Source organism: Alosa pseudoharengus, unplaced genomic scaffold (assembly GCF_046254945.1).
Source record: "Alosa pseudoharengus isolate Yale_2024_CS ecotype anadromous, Long Island Sound unplaced genomic scaffold, YU_APseudo_1.1 YU_APseudo_1.1_scf_3, whole genome shotgun sequence".
Lineage (NCBI taxonomy): Eukaryota > Metazoa > Chordata > Actinopteri > Clupeiformes > Clupeidae > Alosa > Alosa pseudoharengus.
This window is the reverse complement of record NW_027468718.1, coordinates 28,280,670-28,301,016: the sequence shown is the minus strand read 5'-3', so window position 1 is coordinate 28,301,016 and position 20,347 is coordinate 28,280,670. Positions and strand designations below refer to the sequence as shown.

At 48.8% G+C, this 20,347-nt stretch overlaps 1 protein-coding gene across 1 annotated transcript in view; it reads right to left on the bottom strand.

The window, feature by feature from the left end:
- Positions 1–20,347, bottom strand: part of agps (alkylglycerone phosphate synthase) — a 36,109-nt gene that overhangs the window by 12,076 nt on the left and 3,686 nt on the right. The window contains exons 2-16 of the mRNA XM_076263820.1: positions 18,325–18,414; positions 16,185–16,275; positions 15,970–16,090; positions 15,703–15,777; positions 14,342–14,413; positions 13,671–13,750; positions 11,795–11,875; positions 10,816–10,941; positions 10,313–10,421; positions 6,401–6,528; positions 5,451–5,502; positions 2,889–2,965; positions 2,664–2,776; positions 424–493; positions 71–132 (exon numbers count right to left, since the gene is read on the bottom strand). Of these exons, the coding sequence (XP_076119935.1) occupies positions 71–132; positions 424–493; positions 2,664–2,776; positions 2,889–2,965; positions 5,451–5,502; positions 6,401–6,528; positions 10,313–10,421; positions 10,816–10,941; positions 11,795–11,875; positions 13,671–13,750; positions 14,342–14,413; positions 15,703–15,777; positions 15,970–16,090; positions 16,185–16,275; positions 18,325–18,414 (1,347 nt within the window). The remainder of the gene's footprint in view (positions 1–70; positions 133–423; positions 494–2,663; positions 2,777–2,888; positions 2,966–5,450; positions 5,503–6,400; positions 6,529–10,312; positions 10,422–10,815; positions 10,942–11,794; positions 11,876–13,670; positions 13,751–14,341; positions 14,414–15,702; positions 15,778–15,969; positions 16,091–16,184; positions 16,276–18,324; positions 18,415–20,347) is intronic.

Genomic DNA, 20,347 nt, shown 5'->3' with positions numbered 1-20,347 from the left:
ACTCTTTGATGCCCTTTGTTCAGGGCATTTAAAACCCAGCCATCAAGATCAGAAACTTTTTAAACAATACCTGTCCCAAGGCACGGATGTCTCAAACGACTCGCCAATCACATAGTACTCCATCCCCAGGTCCTGTTCAGAGGAGACAGAAAAACATCATTAGACCTGTCAATCGCAGTGCCAGCAGTTGGCATGGGGTTTTCCAGCGGGTTTGATGAGACTGGCATGTGAAAGGAGGCTGTTAAGACACAAAGGTGCCTCAAATCAATGGTGTCCATCCACATTCCTCTGAGCTGTTTGAACAGAGATGAGGCCCTGTGTCAAGCTGACTGACAAGCAGAGACAGATAGAGAAATGAAGAGAGAGGCCTGAGCATGTGTGTGTGTCTGTGGGGCTCAGAGGCGACAGGGACGTGTCACTCACCCGGAGGTACGCGATGACAAAGGTCAGCATGTAGCCCCTCTGGCCATTGTCCTCTCCAGCTGCCAGGCCCCTGTCAGAGCAAACCAGGGTTAATATTTAAACCAGCCTTTCACTGGGCAGCTATGACGCCACCCTCAGCACCCCACTGACCACACCACCATCCTCCCCACAGCTGCCCCCGCGGCTCACCGCAGACATCCGCCGCTCCAGTGTACCCACCCCCCCCCACCCCCCCACCCCAATCAATCGGCATCCACACAGGCCCATACATCAATCACCATCAGCAGCTAATCAAATCTTCATTTACTAGCCAAACTAATCAGAGCCAACTCATTAGAAAATCGCTCTATTGATTCTACCTGCCTTTCAGTGGGCTTAAAGCAGAAAACAAATATCGGCCGGCTGCTGGGCCTTCCCCAGATGCATCGGCACCGCGCGCCAAAGGTGACAATGACGAATATGCTACGGGCAGCGTGACGAGACAAAGAAGGAGCCAGTGTGGGGTCCAGTTCGGAGTGGGGGGTGGACAGTCAGTGATGTCCAGAGTGAAAGGACTGATCAGAGGAGGTCACAGATGGTATTAGGAGGTCACTAATCTCATGGATCGACCAGGAGGAGGCACAATGGTTAAACTGTAACAACAGCCATGAGGAGAGAGTGAGAGATGGGGGAAGGAGAATGAGCATGAGCGAGAGAGAGAGAGAGAAAGTGAAAGAGAGAGAGCAAACGAGCGAGAGAGCGAGAGAGAAAGAGAGAGTGAAAAAGGACAGAGAAAATAAGGGAAATACAGAGAAAACTGAGGAAATGAACAAAGGGGAAACAGGTTAAGAGGAGTCAAGAAAGAACAGAAAAAGAGAAAATGGTTGCCCCCAGTCAGGAGGGTGTGAGATGTCTGAGGGCTCTCCCCGGCTCTGGAACATTCTTTAATGGTGTGGAACGCTGCGGTTCCTGGCTGGCTCCATATGGAAGCCCTGAGGCTCCTCACACATCCGCCTCACAGCAGGCCCTCTGTCTGAGAGCCAGCCGGCCGCCACAACACACACACACACACACAGCTACATACACACACACACACACACACACACAGCTACACATGTACATACACAAACAAACTTTCCCACCAACTGCACAAAAAGTAGACACAGGCTCAAAGATGAACACATGTATAAGTCACATGTATACGTGACGTGCACACTCTCACTGAACTTACCTATCTGCAGTGCGTGCAGTGCTAGCAGATGTGTATAAATGCACATGCGCACACGCACACGCACGCTATCTCCGCTGTCACACTACCCAGAACTTTCACAACAACTTCAAAGCAAACCTAACGAGTTCAATGCATCCACAGAGAAGCAAAAGCCACACAAGTGTCTGGGAGATATCACTTTATCGTTCAAGGTTAATGCCCCAGTCAAGGGTTAAACACACACACATGGACTCTAACTGATACACAGACACACACACACAGACACACAGACAGGCACACACACAGGCACACACACAGGCACACACACAGGCACACACACACACACAGACACAGACACACAGATACTCAGAGGACACCACGAGAGGGCAGCCTTCTGATAGCGAGCAGTGACTGAGTGGTGATCCTCCACTGGCTGATAGATAACTTATTTCCAGCAGGGGGCCGCAATCGATTGGTCGGGCCATCAATCAATCAGGCAGGGGGGCTGGTATGGGAGGGAGGTGGGCCTGGACTCCAGCGGACCCCCCCATTACTCAGGTCTCCTCCCAGAGTGAGATGTCCTCCATCCCACCACTCCCACACACACACACACACACACACACACACACACACACAAACACACACAGACACACACAGACACACACAGACACACACAGACACACACTAAAGCGGGCCTGACAAGAAGATGGTCACAGACGATCCATCACAACGCCATTTAGACTCAGCCCACTTCTCCAAACACACCTTCCCAGCAGCCCCTGGGGCAGGTAGGCGGGCAGAGCGGGGGCTAAGGATGGCAGATCCAAACCAATTCCTCCTGCCTTCACTAGGAGTCCCCCCCCCACCCCTCTCAAACATTTTTTTGTGTCTTCACAACGACTTTCTAGTGGGGAAAGTTGCAGGAGGTCAGTGGTGGCTTAAAGATTGGCTTAAAGATTGACTTAAAGACTTATGACAGTGGTGGCTTAAAGATCGACTTAAACACTTAAGGCAGTGGTGGCCTAAAGACTTTAAGAGTGACGCCGCTCACCCGAACTTGGCTGCGATGTCGTACACCTGCTTCTCGTGCTGCAGGACCTTCTCGCGGTCGCCCTCGAACAGCAGCGTGGCCACACACAACTGGTGCGGGTCGAAGCCTTTAAACTTGGGGTGAGACACAGACACAGAGAGGAGACGGCCTTTTAGTGATGCTCTGAGGCGCAATCAAAATGCCAACACCTCACACAGAGTTTACCGGCGTGGTTTTTTGCGTTACCTTGGTGATGTAGAACTTCTTGAGGCCTTCGACGAAAGAGGTGAAGATGGAGGACTCCTGGGGCTTCAGCGCGTGACCTGTGGGGATGACAAACGTACTTACTTACGAGTTACGAGCCTTAACACTAGCAACAGGACCCTTACACTTCAGCGCAAATATACAACAACACTAATATGACACACTTGACACCCCATCTTCCACTCGCTTCCTGCGGATATCCAGGACTAACACGTCAGATGGATCTGGCTGCTAAAACAATGGGGAGGAAAATAAATGGCAACATTCGAATAACTTAGCAACTTTGACGAGGAGTAGTCGGGGGGGACAAGCCTCATAAATCACCAGGGGCCCTGAAGGGGGAAGTGAGGGTGACACCACGATATCCGTCTTCCTCGACCACGCATTCTGATTTATTCACTATTGAACACGCGGGGGGAGAACAAGGCTTGTGGACAACCAAAAAACGTGGGTCCAACAGGGCCGGGATGGCTATCAATCACACAAACATGTATTCACAACCATGCAGGGAGAGAGAGAGAGAGAGAGAGAGAGAGAGAGAGAGAGAGAGAGAAAGAGAGAGAAAGAGAGAGGGAGAGAGAGACAAAGAGAGAGAGAGAGAGACAAAGAGAGAGAGAGAGAGAGAGAGAGAGAGACTCTTGCAGACTGTTAACCCAGCGTTTGTTTTGCTGGCCTCCTCGTTTTTCCATTGCTCAGTAGCTTAATTACTTCCACTTGAGACTGAATGGGCAGGTTCCCACAGGCATCACTGCTAACCTCAGTAAGTGAGGTGGTGGATCAAAGTTAAAAGAATTGTTACTCAACTCCACTTAACTGTTACACATTATTAAAGCCTCAAAACCATTATAATGTTTTCATGATTGATGTTTAAACGCCAGGACACTCTGGGGAACACTCACAACTGTACCACTACTACATTCTCTGGCGCCATTTCATGGGAAGTGAAGATCTGAACCCCACAGCTTTCCCTCATGCAACATCAGCCGCCATCCCAATCAAATCCCAATTTTATCAAACACACGTCCATCTCGCACCACATATGTCCTCTAAAATCAGCTCCAAGCAGACACCTTCCCATCACAGCGTTTTCTTGATTAAGCCATGATGGCGGGGGGGGGTGGTGGACGTTTCTAAATTCAACAGCCACTCCTTGTCTGTGTGATGATACAGAGTGAAGTCCATAGCAGTGGTTCCCCCCCTTCAGTGGACGGAGGATTAATCAGGCCGCTCTTCCTGTCGGGCGCTCAGGGTGATTAAGAAGGGAGGATGGCCATTAATAAATCGGAGGAGTCGCGGCCCGGCTCGGGCGTCTCGGTTATTAGCGCAGCGCTCGCCTCTCCTCGGCTCGCCTGCTTAATGCTAAGAAGTGCATAGTCTGTGAAAAACGTGGAAATGCAGGCGAGATAATGAGCTCCCTGGAGACGGTGGAACTTTCCAGAGATGTCTGGCAAACGCCTGACGCACCCCGCCAGATTTCTGCACAAAATAACGCTGTAAAAACTCCTATATAAAAGGAGAGCTTTAATTGTTGCCAAGGCCATTTTTCATTGTCTATAGATGCCCCCCCCCCTCTTCTTCCTTGTGTGTTCGACTGCTCAGCCGGTGAAATAATGATCAATTTAACTTTATACTAGACAGCAGAGGGTGATGGACTCTGTAGATAAATGATGTCATGCAAAATTAAACCGCTCCGCATCATAAAAAATACATACGCTTTTAACAGTCATGTGCCAATTAGAGACAAGGATGTGGAGGGGCTCAAAATAAAATAAATATTTAAGTTAAATGCACATATCACGTGTACTAACGTAACTATATGCTCATGTGGTACCATGTGGTAACATATTAATTTCAGGTTAATTAACAGGTATTTTGGCAAACAGTAACTGTTGAAAAAACATACACCCTGGCCCTAGCTGGTTAACCAGGCACGTCAGGCAACAAACAACTGCGTTGAGATATGCACACACAGAGTCGCATACGCGTACACACACACGCACACATACACGCGCACGTATCTTGGGAGAGCATGGCGCCAGGATGCTCTTCTCCATCTCACTGCCGTGCTAATGGACGTGTCTGCCAAGTACTGCTGCGCTGCCATCGGCCGCTCTGCTCCGCTCTGCTCCGCTCCAGGGGTTTGCCCATGCCGCCGAGCCTCTGTCACTCACGGCCAACCACCGTGCCACCGTACATCAGCCAGGCATGCGTTCCTATGGCAACAGCAGTGCTACCAACCCCCCCTGCCTCCCATTGTCTTTCGACGTGTTCCCTTGCTCAGGCACTCCCCCTCTTCTTCCATGTTCCCTCTTTCTCAGACAGATTTCATGAAAATAATATACTGCGGCTCACCACGCCTGGCCCTGTTCCATTTCTCCCCCAGACATTATTTGAGGACCGCTTGTACAGGAGCTTTACAGAGGCAAGGAAGACTCTTTGAAAGCTGTTTAAATAATTGTCAAAGGCCAGTGGAAATGGCCGAGACTGAAATATATGGCCTTTCAGAAGGAGCAAAGTGATGCCAGGTAGAGCAAGGTGACTTACCAAACTGAAACTGTTCGTTGTCCATTAGCCTAATGGATGCAGGTGCACACCTCTGATGAAGAAAGGCAAGAGAAAAGAAAGAGAAATAGGAAAGATCAATACATGCAGGATCTAGCGACTCATACTGATATATTAGATATGTATATTGTCTATCTACATTCAGTCTTGCAGGGGGGAAAGGGGAATCCACAAAAGACTATACTGAACAAAGATATAAAGGCAACGAGTCAGCTTTTACTCCCTTTTTCACTAGTTCTTCTATGCACACAAAAAGTTTAGTTCTTCACAAAATTTGAGAATGTGGAAAGAATTGGTATCTAAATTGGTATCTATGTAAGTAAAACAAAACTACTGGGAAAAAATCACTTCAGGTAGGTATATCATGAGACTGCATGAGAGACATTATCATGAAGGGATGTGGGATCAAATGTAATCCTGAGGAGTCAATGAGGTAAATTTAGGGGGAGGATTACATATCACCTCTGACTGCAAGAGAAGCAATCAATACCCTAATTGTGTGCTTTGGAAATGTTCTCATTTTATGCAGTCGTAATGAGGGTGGCAAACATGCACTCATTAATAAAGGTGTTGAATCAGCAGCTCAGGCAGCACGGCAATAACAAGGTTAGATTTACACAGCCGAGACGAACAGTCATCACAGACCATTCGCTCATTCAACAGGCACTTCTCTTTACCAAAGTAATGGGAGCAATGTTACTGTGGGACATGGCAAGAATCACAAGATCAGTGGTAGTAAATGTCTTATGGGGAACAACTCAAATCACTCTGCAGTTCAGTGACATAAAAAAGGATTGGATCTGCTGTGTGTGGTTTGAGTCCCAATAAATGATCCCCATGTCCACTCCTCAGGAGAGTGCATAAGAGTGCATAAGAAATCTTGTTAGACTGACCCGAACACAAAAAGTGCAACGTTCATCAGGACACCTCACCTGTTTGGCCACCTCTCTCAGGCAGGCTACGCCCGCCTGGAAGTTTGGGAAGACCACAGAGCCGTACTTCTGGTACTCGGGGACTGGCCGGATCTTCATGGTGACCTCGGTCACAACTCCAAGGGTTCCTGAGTTGGCGTGAGACAGTGTACAGGTCAAGCATGTCATAAAATAACAAAAGAATACCATCTCATAGAGGCCTCACAAAGGATTCTGAGGGCCTCACAGCGACTGGTGGCTCAGAGGAAATGAAAGGAACATGTTCTTGGTGACATGACTGAGACGCGTATTGGACTTAAAGCGTATTTATGTAATGTATATCTCTGCCCTCGGCACGCGGCTGGAGACCTGGAGGCGCTTAGGCTACATCTCACACAGGTGATCTGGTTTCGTCTGCCATGCAGGGCTGCAGTCTAGATTTATCGGCGTGACAAGGGGGAGGGGACAACCGTGAGGCATATCAAAGGCCAGTCCTGGGCGAGACCACAGCCACCGTTAAAACTTATACACGTCCTCTCAGCAGGAGGCCCGACCCCAGCGACTATCGTCTGCATCTGAGGGTCACGTTCTGTGGTCACTTACACAAGGGGTATCTCTCAAGAAGCATGGCTATAGGCCAACGCCTACATCAACACCAGGACTTTCCACAGCAAACAGCAAAGCTTTTTTCCCCTTATGAAAGACTCAGTTTAGTGTTCCCAGAAACAGTTTCTAAGCAGACATCACGCAAAAAAGAAAAGAAAAAATAAACTAAAATAAAACACTGTCTGGCCCATGACAAAACCCAGCGTCTGTCTCCAAACCAGGACAGGATGTGGCGATGAAAGATGACAAGCCACACGCCACAGCTGAGGCTGGCGTGGCATCAAGACGACATGTGAAATATGGACGGCAAATGGCCCTGGCCATGTAATAAACATGCCAATGAGTCCTGTTTACAGCTCCCCCTGCACACAGACAAACTGGCTCAATAAAGAAAAGCTCCGAGTCACAGCATGCGGCCCTAATGGCGCTTTCATCTTAACGAGATCACTGTAAATAGTGATAACCTCCGCTGTAAAAGCCCCTTCATAACTCTGCCACTGGTTCATAATTCTGGTCCGAAGGAGTCTAAACGGTGGCTCTCCCTCTGCGTCCTATGCCTCAGCAATTACGGAGTCCATTAAAAAAAGAAAGAAATCCAGATGTGAGGCTAATGAGCATCTGAATGTTTTATGATTGATGATTAATTAGACAAAATATCGATCTTCATCAAAGATGCACAGGTTAATCCTGCGAGCAACACAACAGCGGTCTGCAGCAACAGCAAAAGCATTGAAGGGAGAAGCGTACAACGCATTTGTCAATATGTTGAAGAAATTAAAGTGACAAGCTCAAAGGATAAATTCTCAGGGAGGCTCATCAACTCGGCGCAGAGAAGCGTGTGACATTTTAAACGCGAATATCCAACACACAGAGCCATATGCGTTTGTCTGTTAATTAAGGCATTCGCCACTTAGTGGTTGCGGAGGAACCCAACACAGCCAATTCCATTAGGCGCCCCTCCTGTGCCTGACATGCCTGTTAATGAGGCCCTTAATGTGGCTTTGCATGCTTCTCTCCAGCGGCACAGCCCAGAACATGGGAGTCCAGCACGCTCTGGCGGACACACACACACGGCGCCCTCACCTCGCCCTGACCACCAGTACACTCCAAGCGCCCTCTGTTCCACCGCATGCAGGCCCAGGGAGGCCTGAAAGAGCCCTTGGCCCCCCCGTCTGCTCTCTGGAAGGTCAATGTTCACACCGAAACACAAACAGACAGACAAAACAAAACAAAAAACAATAACTCTGTCCTCCCAGACGTAAACGTCTACCGCCCAACTCCTACATGTACACCTGTGACCAGTGCTAGCGAGGGGCCAAACATAGAGTTAAATCAGTCCAGCAGCTCGGCTCTTTGTCTTGGTCCCTGGGAGGACTTAAAGAGGTGTGTGGCAGACACACTTTCTGTCTGCTGGGAAGAAAAAAAGGTTAACAGCCTGGCATGAGATGCCACCATTCCGTAGGCAGTTCTGTAAAGCAGACTTTTTAGCAGCCCCGGCGGCCGTTTCACACTGCATTAACTCCGCAGCCTTAGATACGTTTAGTCCCAGCCAGACACAGACATCTGCATTAAAGGGAAGAGGAGCGATAGCGGTGGTGGCAGTGAGGTGGTGAGGGGAAGCGGTAGAAAGACCAAACTGATTATCATTGATTATTCCGATCATTCTGAGAGAGCGCGCTCTGACCAAGGATCGAGCTGCTGTCCTTTAGAATTCCAGGCCATTCTTTGTCCAAGGTCAGGGGAGATTAAGAGGGGCTAAAACAAACCTATTCCCCAGTCAATGAGGAGCGGAAAAGGTTGCAGTAATTCTTGAGCACACACAAAAGGCCGCCCACTTAGTATGCAGAGCACGTTGCCGAGCATGCGATGTCAAGTTCTCTTTTTTTCAGTGGGAGTTCTGAATGGCATCCCATGGAGAAGCAGGAGGTGTCTAGATGAGACACGGATCTGCGCCACAGGCCTCCCAGAATGCATTGCTCTTCCTGTGAGAGATGGTGCCATCTACCAGCCTACAGCCACTGCAGAGCCCAAAACTGAGGAAGTGGGTGCTTAAGTGTCTCACTACTGCTTATGTTGGTAACCTGTAGATCACTTTTACAGAGTTTAGCTTTAGAGCCTTGATTACTCCCTCTCTGGTTTAACTTAAAAGTACAGACCGTGTAGAGGTCATTTCTTTAATCTTTCTTTTAAATGTTACACTTTCACTGTACACTTTCAGATTATTAAATGCACACCGCTAGCCGAGAAGAGTATTGTCTGATTGCTACACAATCAGAGCTAAATGTCCGATTAAACATTTAGTTTGAACATTGAGTATAATATTACATAATGGTTTAAACTATGATTTAACATTCTTAGTAGAAATGCTGCCAAAAACACTGAGTGATGAGATGTATTCATTTGACTTCCACTCGCTGATGTTTAAGCTGTGCCAAAAACACCAGTAGAGAGATGAGGAAGAAACTGAGAGGGCCCATGTGGCGTGGGGCTCAAACAAAGCGATTGTGCCCACTGCCTTCCATTACATCACCAGGAAGTCAGCCAGGATCAGTTACAGCCTGCTTTTATATGAAGCAGCCACCCAATCCAGCCTGATAAAGCACTAAAAAAAGGACACCGCTAACAGGACCTGGAATGAGGCTACATTAACTTGTCCTTTAAAAAGGTTTCACTCCCCCCTAAACCGAAGGACATTTAAATGAGATGATTACAGTTAATGAAATATTCACGTAGTCCTGTTCACAGATGTATTTTGTTTAAAGAAAAGAGAAATGACACGGGGGGGGGGGGTGTTCAGTAATGAGTACAAATAAAGAGTTCTGCTTGTGTAGCATGCGGCGTTGCAGAGCAGATTGCGGCGCTTTGTTGTGCGGGCCGCTCCCACAGATGTTTGGGGGGAGCGGTGCCAGCGGTCCCTGCACCCTCGCTGTAGCGGGTAGGGCCCTGGCATATGGCAGGCAGAACTCTCCCCGGGCCCTCCGCACAAGGACATGGAGCTCTGAACACGGGAGAGGAGGGGGGGCTGGGGGGTGCCAGCACGCCCCTGCCTTTGACCTACCAGAGGTGGCTTTTCTGCCTTGTTTGTTTTTTTTTTTATTCTACAGCTGGCATCCTAGTTACTGTTCACCTAACCCTGTGGCAAACAAACCCCGGGCTCAGCACCCACACAGCCACCCACCCCCACCCCCATGCCACATGCCACATGCTCATGGGCAAACAGCAGCAAACACAGAGAAATGACACGGGACACACTCAAGCACCCACACGTGCGTGTTCCACAAGACACTATCCACTGCAAGCATGCTCCCTGGCCAACAGCGCACTCACCTTCGGAGCCCAGTATGAAGTGGTGGACGTCGGGTCCGGTGGACATGCGCGGGCCCTGGCAGCTCTTCTCGATCACTCCCCTGGGGGTCACCATTTTTATGTGCACCACCTGAGGGGGAGGACAGGACAGGACATCCACTGAGCACTGAGGAACGCACAGCAGCAGGACGGGACAACAGGGAGAAATCTGACCCTACCAGAGGCATGGCAAACGCATCAAAATATAAAACTATAATTTGACCGATACACACTTGCACTGCAGCAAAGGCACTGATTGGTTGGTTATGTTTGCTGAGAATGAATCTGTGACTATAAAATCTAAGTTGAATTTTATTTAGAAACAACATGTCCACATGAAATGCAAAATGTCACTGTGTAGACATGAGCTTCAGAGCTTTCAGAGTCAAAGATCAGTGCACTTCTATTGACTCATAAAAGTGAGTGTTGTAAGCCCTCCACATCACAGTGCCATGCCCCCAGTGTGCAGGGCCACAGTAACCCACCAGGTCCTCTATGTTGCCATAGATGTTCTTCTTCATGCCGGACGCACGGGTGGCCACCCAGCCCCCCAGAGAACTGAACTCCATGGAGTCGGGCTCGTGGCCTGTGCAGTAGCCACTCTCATTGAGCTGCGGAGAGAAAGAGTGGACATACGTTAATACACATGTATTTTTTCCTCACTCATGAGATAAGACCTGTACTGATAAGGCATTGTTAGCCCACCATCTCTCTTTGCTTTTGTGTTGGACGTGAAGGAAAGGCCATAATATTGTAACTCTCGCCCTCAGAGGAAGACTGCTCCTGGACTTGCAGGTGTGAGGAAAATACCGATGTGCAGCTTTTCTCAAGGAGACAACTGTTCCAGGTGATACAGGAATAATTTTACTTTTTATAAAGAAAAAAAAAAGCAGGGCCTGCATTTTTTTTTTTTTTTTAATTAAACACCCCTCCCCTCTTTCGGAACGGGGGCTGCTTTAATGCCGAACCATCTGCTCCATCAAATTGGCCCTTTTCTATATGCAGGAGCGCAGTCTGCTTGAGATGCACCGCACGCATTCCTCCACATCAAACAGCAGCTCCTTCGCCATTTTTCTGCATTAGTTTGATGGTGCCATCTGCTCCGAGCCTGTCAGTGTGCCTCAATCTCTACCTTGCAGCACGGCGCTGCCAGACATACTCCTCCACCCCAACTCCCACACACACTCCCACACACACACGTCCACCCACCCCCTACCCTGCCTCACTGTTCGTGTTGGGCTCCATGCCGTGGCTAAGTCATGGCACCCGCTGCATAAGGGCAAGTCCACACGGGCGCCACCACAGGCCCACAGAAGCCTCACCAGTGGATGCTAATGACGATGGGTGAGCATGTGTTCTGACTGCCATGTCAAGGAGCCAGGATCTTTGGCGCGAGGTTGGAAAAACGAGAATGTATGTTGTTGACAGAGGGTGTGCTTGGAACCGCCAGGAACATGCACTTACCAGTCTCTCCAAATCCTGCCCAATGATGCCGGCTTCTACGTGGGCAGTTAGATTCTTCTCATCAATCCACAATATTCGGTTCTGAATGGGAAAAAAAGGCAAAAAAACAAACAAAAACAAACGTGTAAACAAAACTTTTTTTTGGGTGAAACAGTATTTCATCACCTTTGCCAGGAGGACGACTTGCACCAGCCCCTCCACTGCTCTAGATTTGGGCTGAAATGAGAAGCAGGCCTGGCTGCCATGCATCTGATGTGGGTTACATGGACGTAGGCGGCTCTCCATGACGGCCTCCAAAATTCACTCCAGTCGCCACGGCTTAACTGGCAAAGCCAGGGAAAGGTCAGGGGGCTGTATTTTAACAACACGGAGTCACTGCAGTGTGTGTAATGCACACACACGCACACACACACACACACGCACACACACACGCACACACGCACACACACGCGGGAAGCACAGTGCGGGCAAACAGGAGTTCTTGTTTAATGGCACACTCTATGAAAACATTCAGCTCACGGTGCCGGCTTTTTCCATGAGCGCACACGCTGGTTTCGCAGGAGCCACTGCGCGTTCAGCGTGACAGAAAGAGAGAGAAACAGAGAGAGAGAGAGAGAGAGAGAGAGAGAGAGAAAGAGAGAGAGAGAAAGAAAAAAGGAGCGAGAGGAAGGAGAACGAAAGATTCTAACTCCATTAGACAGATTCCAAAAGGTTAAACCTCCTTTTAACATTCAATCCCACAAATCCCATCGCCCCCAACCCCACCCCACCCCCTCCATCCCTGAGCCCACACGTCCCCTCCTCGTTTAAGCGCTCCTCAAGGCATGGAAGAGCACAGCTTGAGCTCCCCCAGACCCGGCCATCAATCACCGGGCCGGCTGCAATAAAGCGTCCGCCGCTGTCATGGTACTGCCTTTCATGTGAGGGCCGCTCAGGCACATGGCCCGTGACCCCTCGACACAGCGCGCCGGCCACTGGTATTTATATACCCCCAACCGGCACTGGAGGGGGGGATGGGGGTCAGGCTCGGAGGTGAGGGTGGCGGCGGTGGTGGGGGTTGGTGTGAGCGGTGACTTGCGGCTCCTTTAATATATCACCAAACTGCGCACTGTACAGGGGCCGCGGGGTGGAGACGTCCCTCTGCATCCGGAGGAGAACATGAGGAGAGGCCAAGCTGAGGAGGGCTGAGCAGAGGTGAGGTGAGACGCTGCACCAACGCCCCCGTGAGCTCTGCGCCCGCGAGGAAAGGCAGAGCCAAGCACAAAAACAAACGAGAAGACGTGAGAGCGCATCGGTCTGCTTTGTGCATTTTCTAAAAGGGTGGGGGGGGGGGGGGGGGGTGACCTTGAGTGGGATCAACCAAGGACAGTAGCATGTGAGACAGTCAAGGGTTTTTGACAAGGAGCTGATGTTGGACACAGGTAACAGACGAGAAGTTGTGTGAGGAGTGTAGTCTCGCTCTGGCTCTCCACATTTCCAGAACATTCTTGGGAGGCGAGCATGGAGGCGAGCGTGGCGGGTGATTTAGCGCAGGCGGAGGCGGAGGCAGGGGGGAAGGCTGGCAGCCTCTGGGCTTCAGGAGGGAGAGAGGGAGCGCAGACAGCGGCGGTGAAAAACACAGCTCTGGGGGTTTGGCTGAACCGCACCAGTGAAACACAGAGCCCTGGGGATTGGACTCAGGTCTGTGTGTGTGTGTGTGTGTGTGTGTGTGTGTGTGTGTGTGTGTGTGTGTGTATGTGTATGTATGAGAGAAAGAGGGAGAGGTAGAGGGAGGGGGAGAAAGAGAGGGGGTGGGTGTGTGTGTGTGTGTGGGAGCGGAGGCCATGGCCACGTCTAACTGGGTACCCACCATCTACCAGTCTAACTGGGTACCCACCATCTGCGAGGTGTCCAGGGAGACGATGGAGCGTTTCTCCTCCGGAGGGCACTCCAGAGCGCTGGAGACGCTGGTCCCGCCTGTGGGGAGCAGAGACACATCACTGACCTGAGCACGGAAACACCCAACCTGCACACCAGCCACTGACACACATCAAATGTAATGAGCCTCTCTTTCTGCCACTACATTTGCATCTTTCTAATAAACTCCACCATACAGTAGGCATTTTCATCCCCCTAAAGCAGACCCAGAACCTGACCACATGCTCCTGCTTAGTTTTTAAATATTACTAATATTATTTATATATTTTAGTGTGCATAGCTCTAAACATTATGACATAAGGTATTCAAATTACTTTAATTTTTTTTTTAACTTTAATTGGTCTTTTCTGTACTGGGAAAAATCACAACAGTAGTACAATTAATAGCAATAGTTTATTACTTCTCATTAAAACTAAACTGTAACTTGCAAAACTAACAACAAAAAAATGTGTATGCTGATTTTCCATACTCCATTACTTTCAGCTTCACTTTGACTACAGAGCACTCTCTGCATAAAAATAAGCACCAGTATGTGGGTGGATTTTATAACAAGCTTAACAAATTGGCAATGTCAGAAGATCATTTTAGTCTCATAGTGGAAAAAGTACATCTGTTAAGCTAAATACTTACCCCCATATGGCATCAAACAAACATTGTGCTTGCATGCCAACTCCACAATTTTCACTACGTCGTTGTGGCAATCTGTGAGAGCAAATGGCAATGAATCAAACTTTTTTTTTTTCTCAAATAGCACGTATTATGAAAATGATGACAGATGCATTTAGAGTTTCTCTCGTAATTTATGAGTAAATTATCATAAATTAGTCCAATCACAATAATTTGGGCATTTGAGTGGCAAAAAGTGAAGTTCTGTCGCAGGGGTCTGAGGAGGGGGCCGGCCGGCAGCCAAGCAGCCACTAGAGGACGGGGAGAGGGCAGTGGGCGCTACGGAGACTCCAGGACTCATGGACCCGCCAGTGTACACACAAACACAAAGACCTGCCACTGCCCCCTCCCCGATCAGGAGGAGGAGGAAACACCACCCACCCTGAGAGAATGCACCAATGGGAGAGGACTCCACCCTCTCCATCCTAACACTGCATAGGTGGAAATGAGGGGGGTGGGAGGTGCAAATGAGATGTAAGATCAGACATATACAGTACATCTTCTAATGGAGCTTCTCTATCTGACCATGCAGCAAGTTACGTAAAGCCATTTGTATATTCATATTCATAGTATGCAACCCATTTATTAACAAAAAAGGCTAGAAAGCGAATGTCACTGACATATGACAGCCCATCTAATGTATTTGGGACATGGCCAGGCAGAGAGAGAGTGATATTTTACATTTTGCGTGAGACCAAGGCGCTGGAGAAGGTTAAAGGAGAGGAGTTTTTCCAATTTGGTGCTCTATAATGGAAGCGCAGTGATTTGCTGCCCATTTGGGAGCCTGCTAATCAACTCTGAGCCATCAGTCAACACTCATTTGCATGATAAAATAGTGCCGGCCGTAATGCACAGCAAACTAATCTCCTGCGCCGTAACTCACGCCAGCAGGCCTCCTCCACCTCTGCACCACCACTGCCGCTACGCAGGGCCACGCTGCGCACGATTGGATGGCAGCCCACGCTCCCTCTGATGCTTATTATTAAGCCACTACTCATACATATTAATACCTCCTCAACTCACAGCTATCCAACCTATTTAGAGAGACAGACACACACACACAGACACGCGCGCACACACACACACACACACACACACACACACACAGATGCTACTCTGCAGAGATTAAGCCTGGTTTCCTCACAGTGCATGGGATTACATAAATGTCAATTCCACACCACTGCATGGTGGATAAGCATCGCTCACAGAGGGTCTATGCAGAAGTGTTGAGTGAACCGGCTAATGGATGAAATCTCCACTTTCCGTCAAAGCGGCACCAACCCAGCCACACACACACACACACACACACACACACACACACTTACTTGGCCATACCACCATGTCAGGGCATCGTCCGAAGCGCCCCTCACGGAGAGCAAAGATTTCATGTAAGCAATGACCTGCACAGAGGAAAACAGAGAGTCTTCAATGATGTGCTATACGGCCATCACACAGACCTGAACCAAACTTGAGCTCAATATATTTAAAAGAAATCAAAACTGCAATGCTCATGTCTGACCATGTAAACAATAAACCGTGTTAAAAGCATAGAGGAGACAGTGGAGCATGTGTGCGTTGGGACTGGGCCTCACCATGGGCGCGGAACACCCGGTCCTCCGTGTCGTGAGAGAAGGGGATGCCCGTGGCCTTCAGCTCCACCACAAAGCTCTCGCTCAGGTTGGGAGGATGGACATCGCTGGCGTTGATGGCGGGCTGCGGAGAACCACAGAAACACAGTGAGTCGGGGGGCCGCACGGACACAGCTGTTTGGACACTGACCGAGGGAGACGCTGAGGGAGAGACCTACCGTGGCAGGGCTTTTATGCTGCAGGTTGGCTCCGAAGGTGCCCTCAAACCAGTCCTTCAGGCTAGGCAGGATCAAGCCACTTAACCGATACCTGGACACAGATGTAATGACATATCAGTACCTCTCTATCTGGTAAGAATGATGCGAAACTTGTTGACATTAGCTGCTTTTAGACCTAGGTGTAAGTCTGCATGTTCTGCGGATGTCAAACAGTTGGGCCGTATATCTGAACATCATAAGCGGACATTTGGAACTCCGAACTTAACCGGCTCTTACACTACTCCCCTCCTAGTATTTCTGACAGACATTATGTAAATGAGCTTGTGTCTGAACGAAACGAAGAACATGCAGAGATTCTGTTCATGTGCGTGTTCAACCACATTCAACCTGTTCAACCACACAGAGATTCTGTTCATGTGCGTCGGTGTTGTTCACACATAATGTCCGCATGTAAGCATCATATCTAAATCACCCGATGGGTCGGACATCCGTTTGACAAAGAACCGCATATACTGCAGAGGACGTGTCTAAAAGCAGCTATTAATGAAGAAGGCTTTGATAAAAGTTCTTGCAGTAATAGGGACAATATGTGCTACAACACTTGAAAAAGAGCTGGCAATGGCAACCGCCCATGACCTCCGTATGGCCTGCGGTGTGTGGAGTTCACCGGGGGCCTGTTGTGGCTGAGACGGCTGCGCTGTCGCCCTCAGCCTCTGGATCCCTCTGCTTCAGGGACAGAGGGCACGGAGGAGGGGAAGGAGTGGGCAGGGGAGAGGGGCTGCAGAATGCCTTTGTCCAGCTGAGCATAAAGCACACGCTCCTCCATAATGCGGCCTCTGTCCCGGCCCGCCGAGAGGAGGGAAGAGGAGGAGAGATCGCTACACTCTCATTTATTCAGCTCCCTCTCCTGCTTGCGCTGTGTGTGAGTGTGTGTGTGTGTGTGTAGTTGAACCACTAACAATGAGTCACTGGGCATGACAGCAGATGGTATTTCACGCACGTGGCCCATAACAACACTTACGCTTGTGTGTGTGTGTGTGTGTGTGTGTGTGTGTGTGTGTGTGTGTGTACTGAAGGGTCTGGAGGCGCTCTGCCTGTTACATGGATGCGGTGCCCGCCGACACAGGAGAGGTCCGCCGGCTTTAGCCTGGCGCAGTTTGGGCCATACATCACCATTATGCGCACAACAAGGCCCATCTCTGTCTCGCGGCACCTTCACCGTGCGCGACAGAGATAAAGGTGCGCGAGTGGAAGTGGAGGGGTGCCAAAAAAAAGAGCCATCAATTATGGTGCCAGCGCACATTCAGCCAGCGCTTTGTCACCACTGAGCCACAAACACTGGGCACCCATCTTACTCAGAGGAAGATTTAAGACAATGGGTGGCTCTCTTCTCCTTTGGACTTGTCCATCGCTTTCTTTCTTTCTTTCCTTCTTTCTTTTTTAAAAGAAAAAGTTTAATCACACAGCCTGTAACACATATTTTAGTGTGGAGGCAAAAGGATTTTATATTGAATAAAACAATAAAAGAAAACATCTACTTGTTTTGTATTAGTGGACAAATACCTATGGCATTGATGCTTAACAAAAACAAACTAAATGAATTGCTAGCTTCTCACATCCTTTCATATCAGCAATACACGTCTCCACCTACTAAGTTCGCTTCCCCCACTCCTCTCCTTGCCAGACCAACTACAAATGCCAACCACTAGATGGCAGTAGCGCCCCATGCAGCAGCAGTGAGCAGCAGGCCTGCGTGTGCTGGAGACTCGTGGTTGCCGAGGGCGGACGGGAGTGTGAAGGATTTCCCTCATAAACCATCTCAATGAGATGCTGAGAGGAGTCCAAAGGCATCGCGGTCTGCAATACCGCAATCACCATTTGTGTCACAGATGCTTGGCTTCTCTGCTTAATCCAAATGGGAGGTCAAGGGGTTAAATCTGGACTATGACAGTTTAGTAATTAAGTGAGAGGTATGGTTGAGTAATGTGGGATTTAGGGTTACTTTAGAAGATCTTCATATGGTGGCACAGATATTAAAGCTGCACTGACTAGAGAAACTGAAATGCAGATGTTTGGAGATCATCTCCATGCATATGGGAGCTATCTGGATGGTGACGATGGGTGGGTGATGGATGCTTACCTCTTGCCTGTGAATTCTGCTTGTCCTTTTTTGTTAAAGAGGAATCTAGAGTCGCTGTAGCCCCAACCATTCCATTTCATGACCTCCTGCCTGTGCATGGGATAGAACAAATGAAGAGTATTACATTATTAAAAATAACTCTAAACACCCCAAACCCATCATTTATAGAGCACTAGGCCTATTTATGCTATAGTATGCATAAGGATCCCTGATACGAAACTCTGACAGGGCACGAGTATCAGCAGATGACCGCTCATGTTTTCTTGTCTTATGCCAGAGGTATTCAGTGAGTGTGTTAGAGCTGTGCTGGTCAGTAATCAGTTAGGTTAGGTTCCTCTTGGTCTAGAGGTCTGTAGATATTGTCAAAGAGGGAAGTGGTGTTTGCAGCGAGAGAGAGAGAGAGAGGGGGGGGGGTATTCCCCAGGTGTAGTTTCCACATACAACCACCCCGCCACGTTGTCAGGGCAACATGGACACAACAAACCCATTCTCCTTGCCAAACAACTTCAATTAAAACAAGCAAACTGGCAGGTCGTCATGTGCACACTGCTGTTTCGCTGCAATCAGGCTAGTCACAAGGGAGTTCACAAGGAATCATGTGGTCTACAGGCCAGGCCTCCCGCCGCTCAGTGACCTCCCCAGGACGGGACCAGGGGGTTGGCATCAGAAGAGGGAAATTGATTGGACCACTAAATTCAGAAGACAGCTTAAGATCGTTGGGAAGTGCTAATGCAGCCTGCTATTACATTTTATGAATCAAGCACTGCATGACAAGCCCCCATGTTAAATCATAGAGCAAGAGAGGGAGAATGCATGAGGAGTGTGAGTGAGTGAGTGAGTGAGTGAGTGAGTGAGAGATAGAGAGAGAGAACAGAGGATATCCGCATGTTTCTGAAAAAGTGAGATAAAGAATGGCATTGTGCCTATGGTATGTGTATTTGACAGAGGCTTGGGTATAGTGAATGCAACAGGAAATGTAAGTTGAGTTTAACACATGCACTTCACATGAGTAATTATGAATTCCACCCACAGACAGTAGCTGACAAACAATCCCTACAAAGCTCATAAATCACAAAACACGTTTCACTTCCAGGGCCATTATGATTACACTATATAGCATCTTATGGGCACTGCTGCAGAGCCACCATATCCAGCCAGAAGCCAGACGGAGGAAGCAGAGGAAAAGCTCTCCACACATTCCCTGTATTATCCTCTCTAATCCTCCGTCAGACACACTCTCCACCTAGCATCCAGTGACACACCCCGACTGCACAGCACATACGCCACCAAGTGGGTGGAGCATGTCTGTCAGGCTGGTAATGAGGTTCTTGTGTAAATTACACCGCCAGCTCCAGAGTTCTGTCTCCACAAGCATCTACTCTGGTGAGAGGGAGGGCCAACACCTCCTCACTGGGGAGTAATACAGCACGAGCACTAAACCACAAACTCACTTCTAGGAGGGGCATGCAAACTACACTGCCGGGCACAACTAGGCACAGGCGAATAGAAAAGGATGGGGATTTTGGGTAGAGGGGGGGTCAGCTTGGGATGTTACCTTTAAAAGTGGTATTCAGGAGAGTCTTTCTCCTTTAGAATAGCATCTTAACAAAATTAGGCAACATCTTAATTAGTGTGCATTCCTTGCATTCACTAGCAAACCAATAAGCATCTTTCACATCGTATGCCAGCCTTGGTCAAGTCAAGTCAAGTTTATTTCATCCATAGAGATGGAAATTGCAGTGCACATACCCGCCTTAATGCCCATAAAAACAGTTTAGCATACATATACATATAGCCTTTATAAGAGGGTACAAATAAATTATCATAATAAATACAGTACAAAAAAGAGCATAAATACAGTACAAAAATGATAAAAATGTAGGTTTAAAGAGCTTGTTGTGTTGTCTGATAGCCTGAGGTATAAAAGAGAGAGCATACCGCTTAGTTCGTGTCACAGGAGGCTTTAGCCTACCACTACGTTCCATAACCCTACCAGTCAAATTACCATGAAGAGGGTGACCAG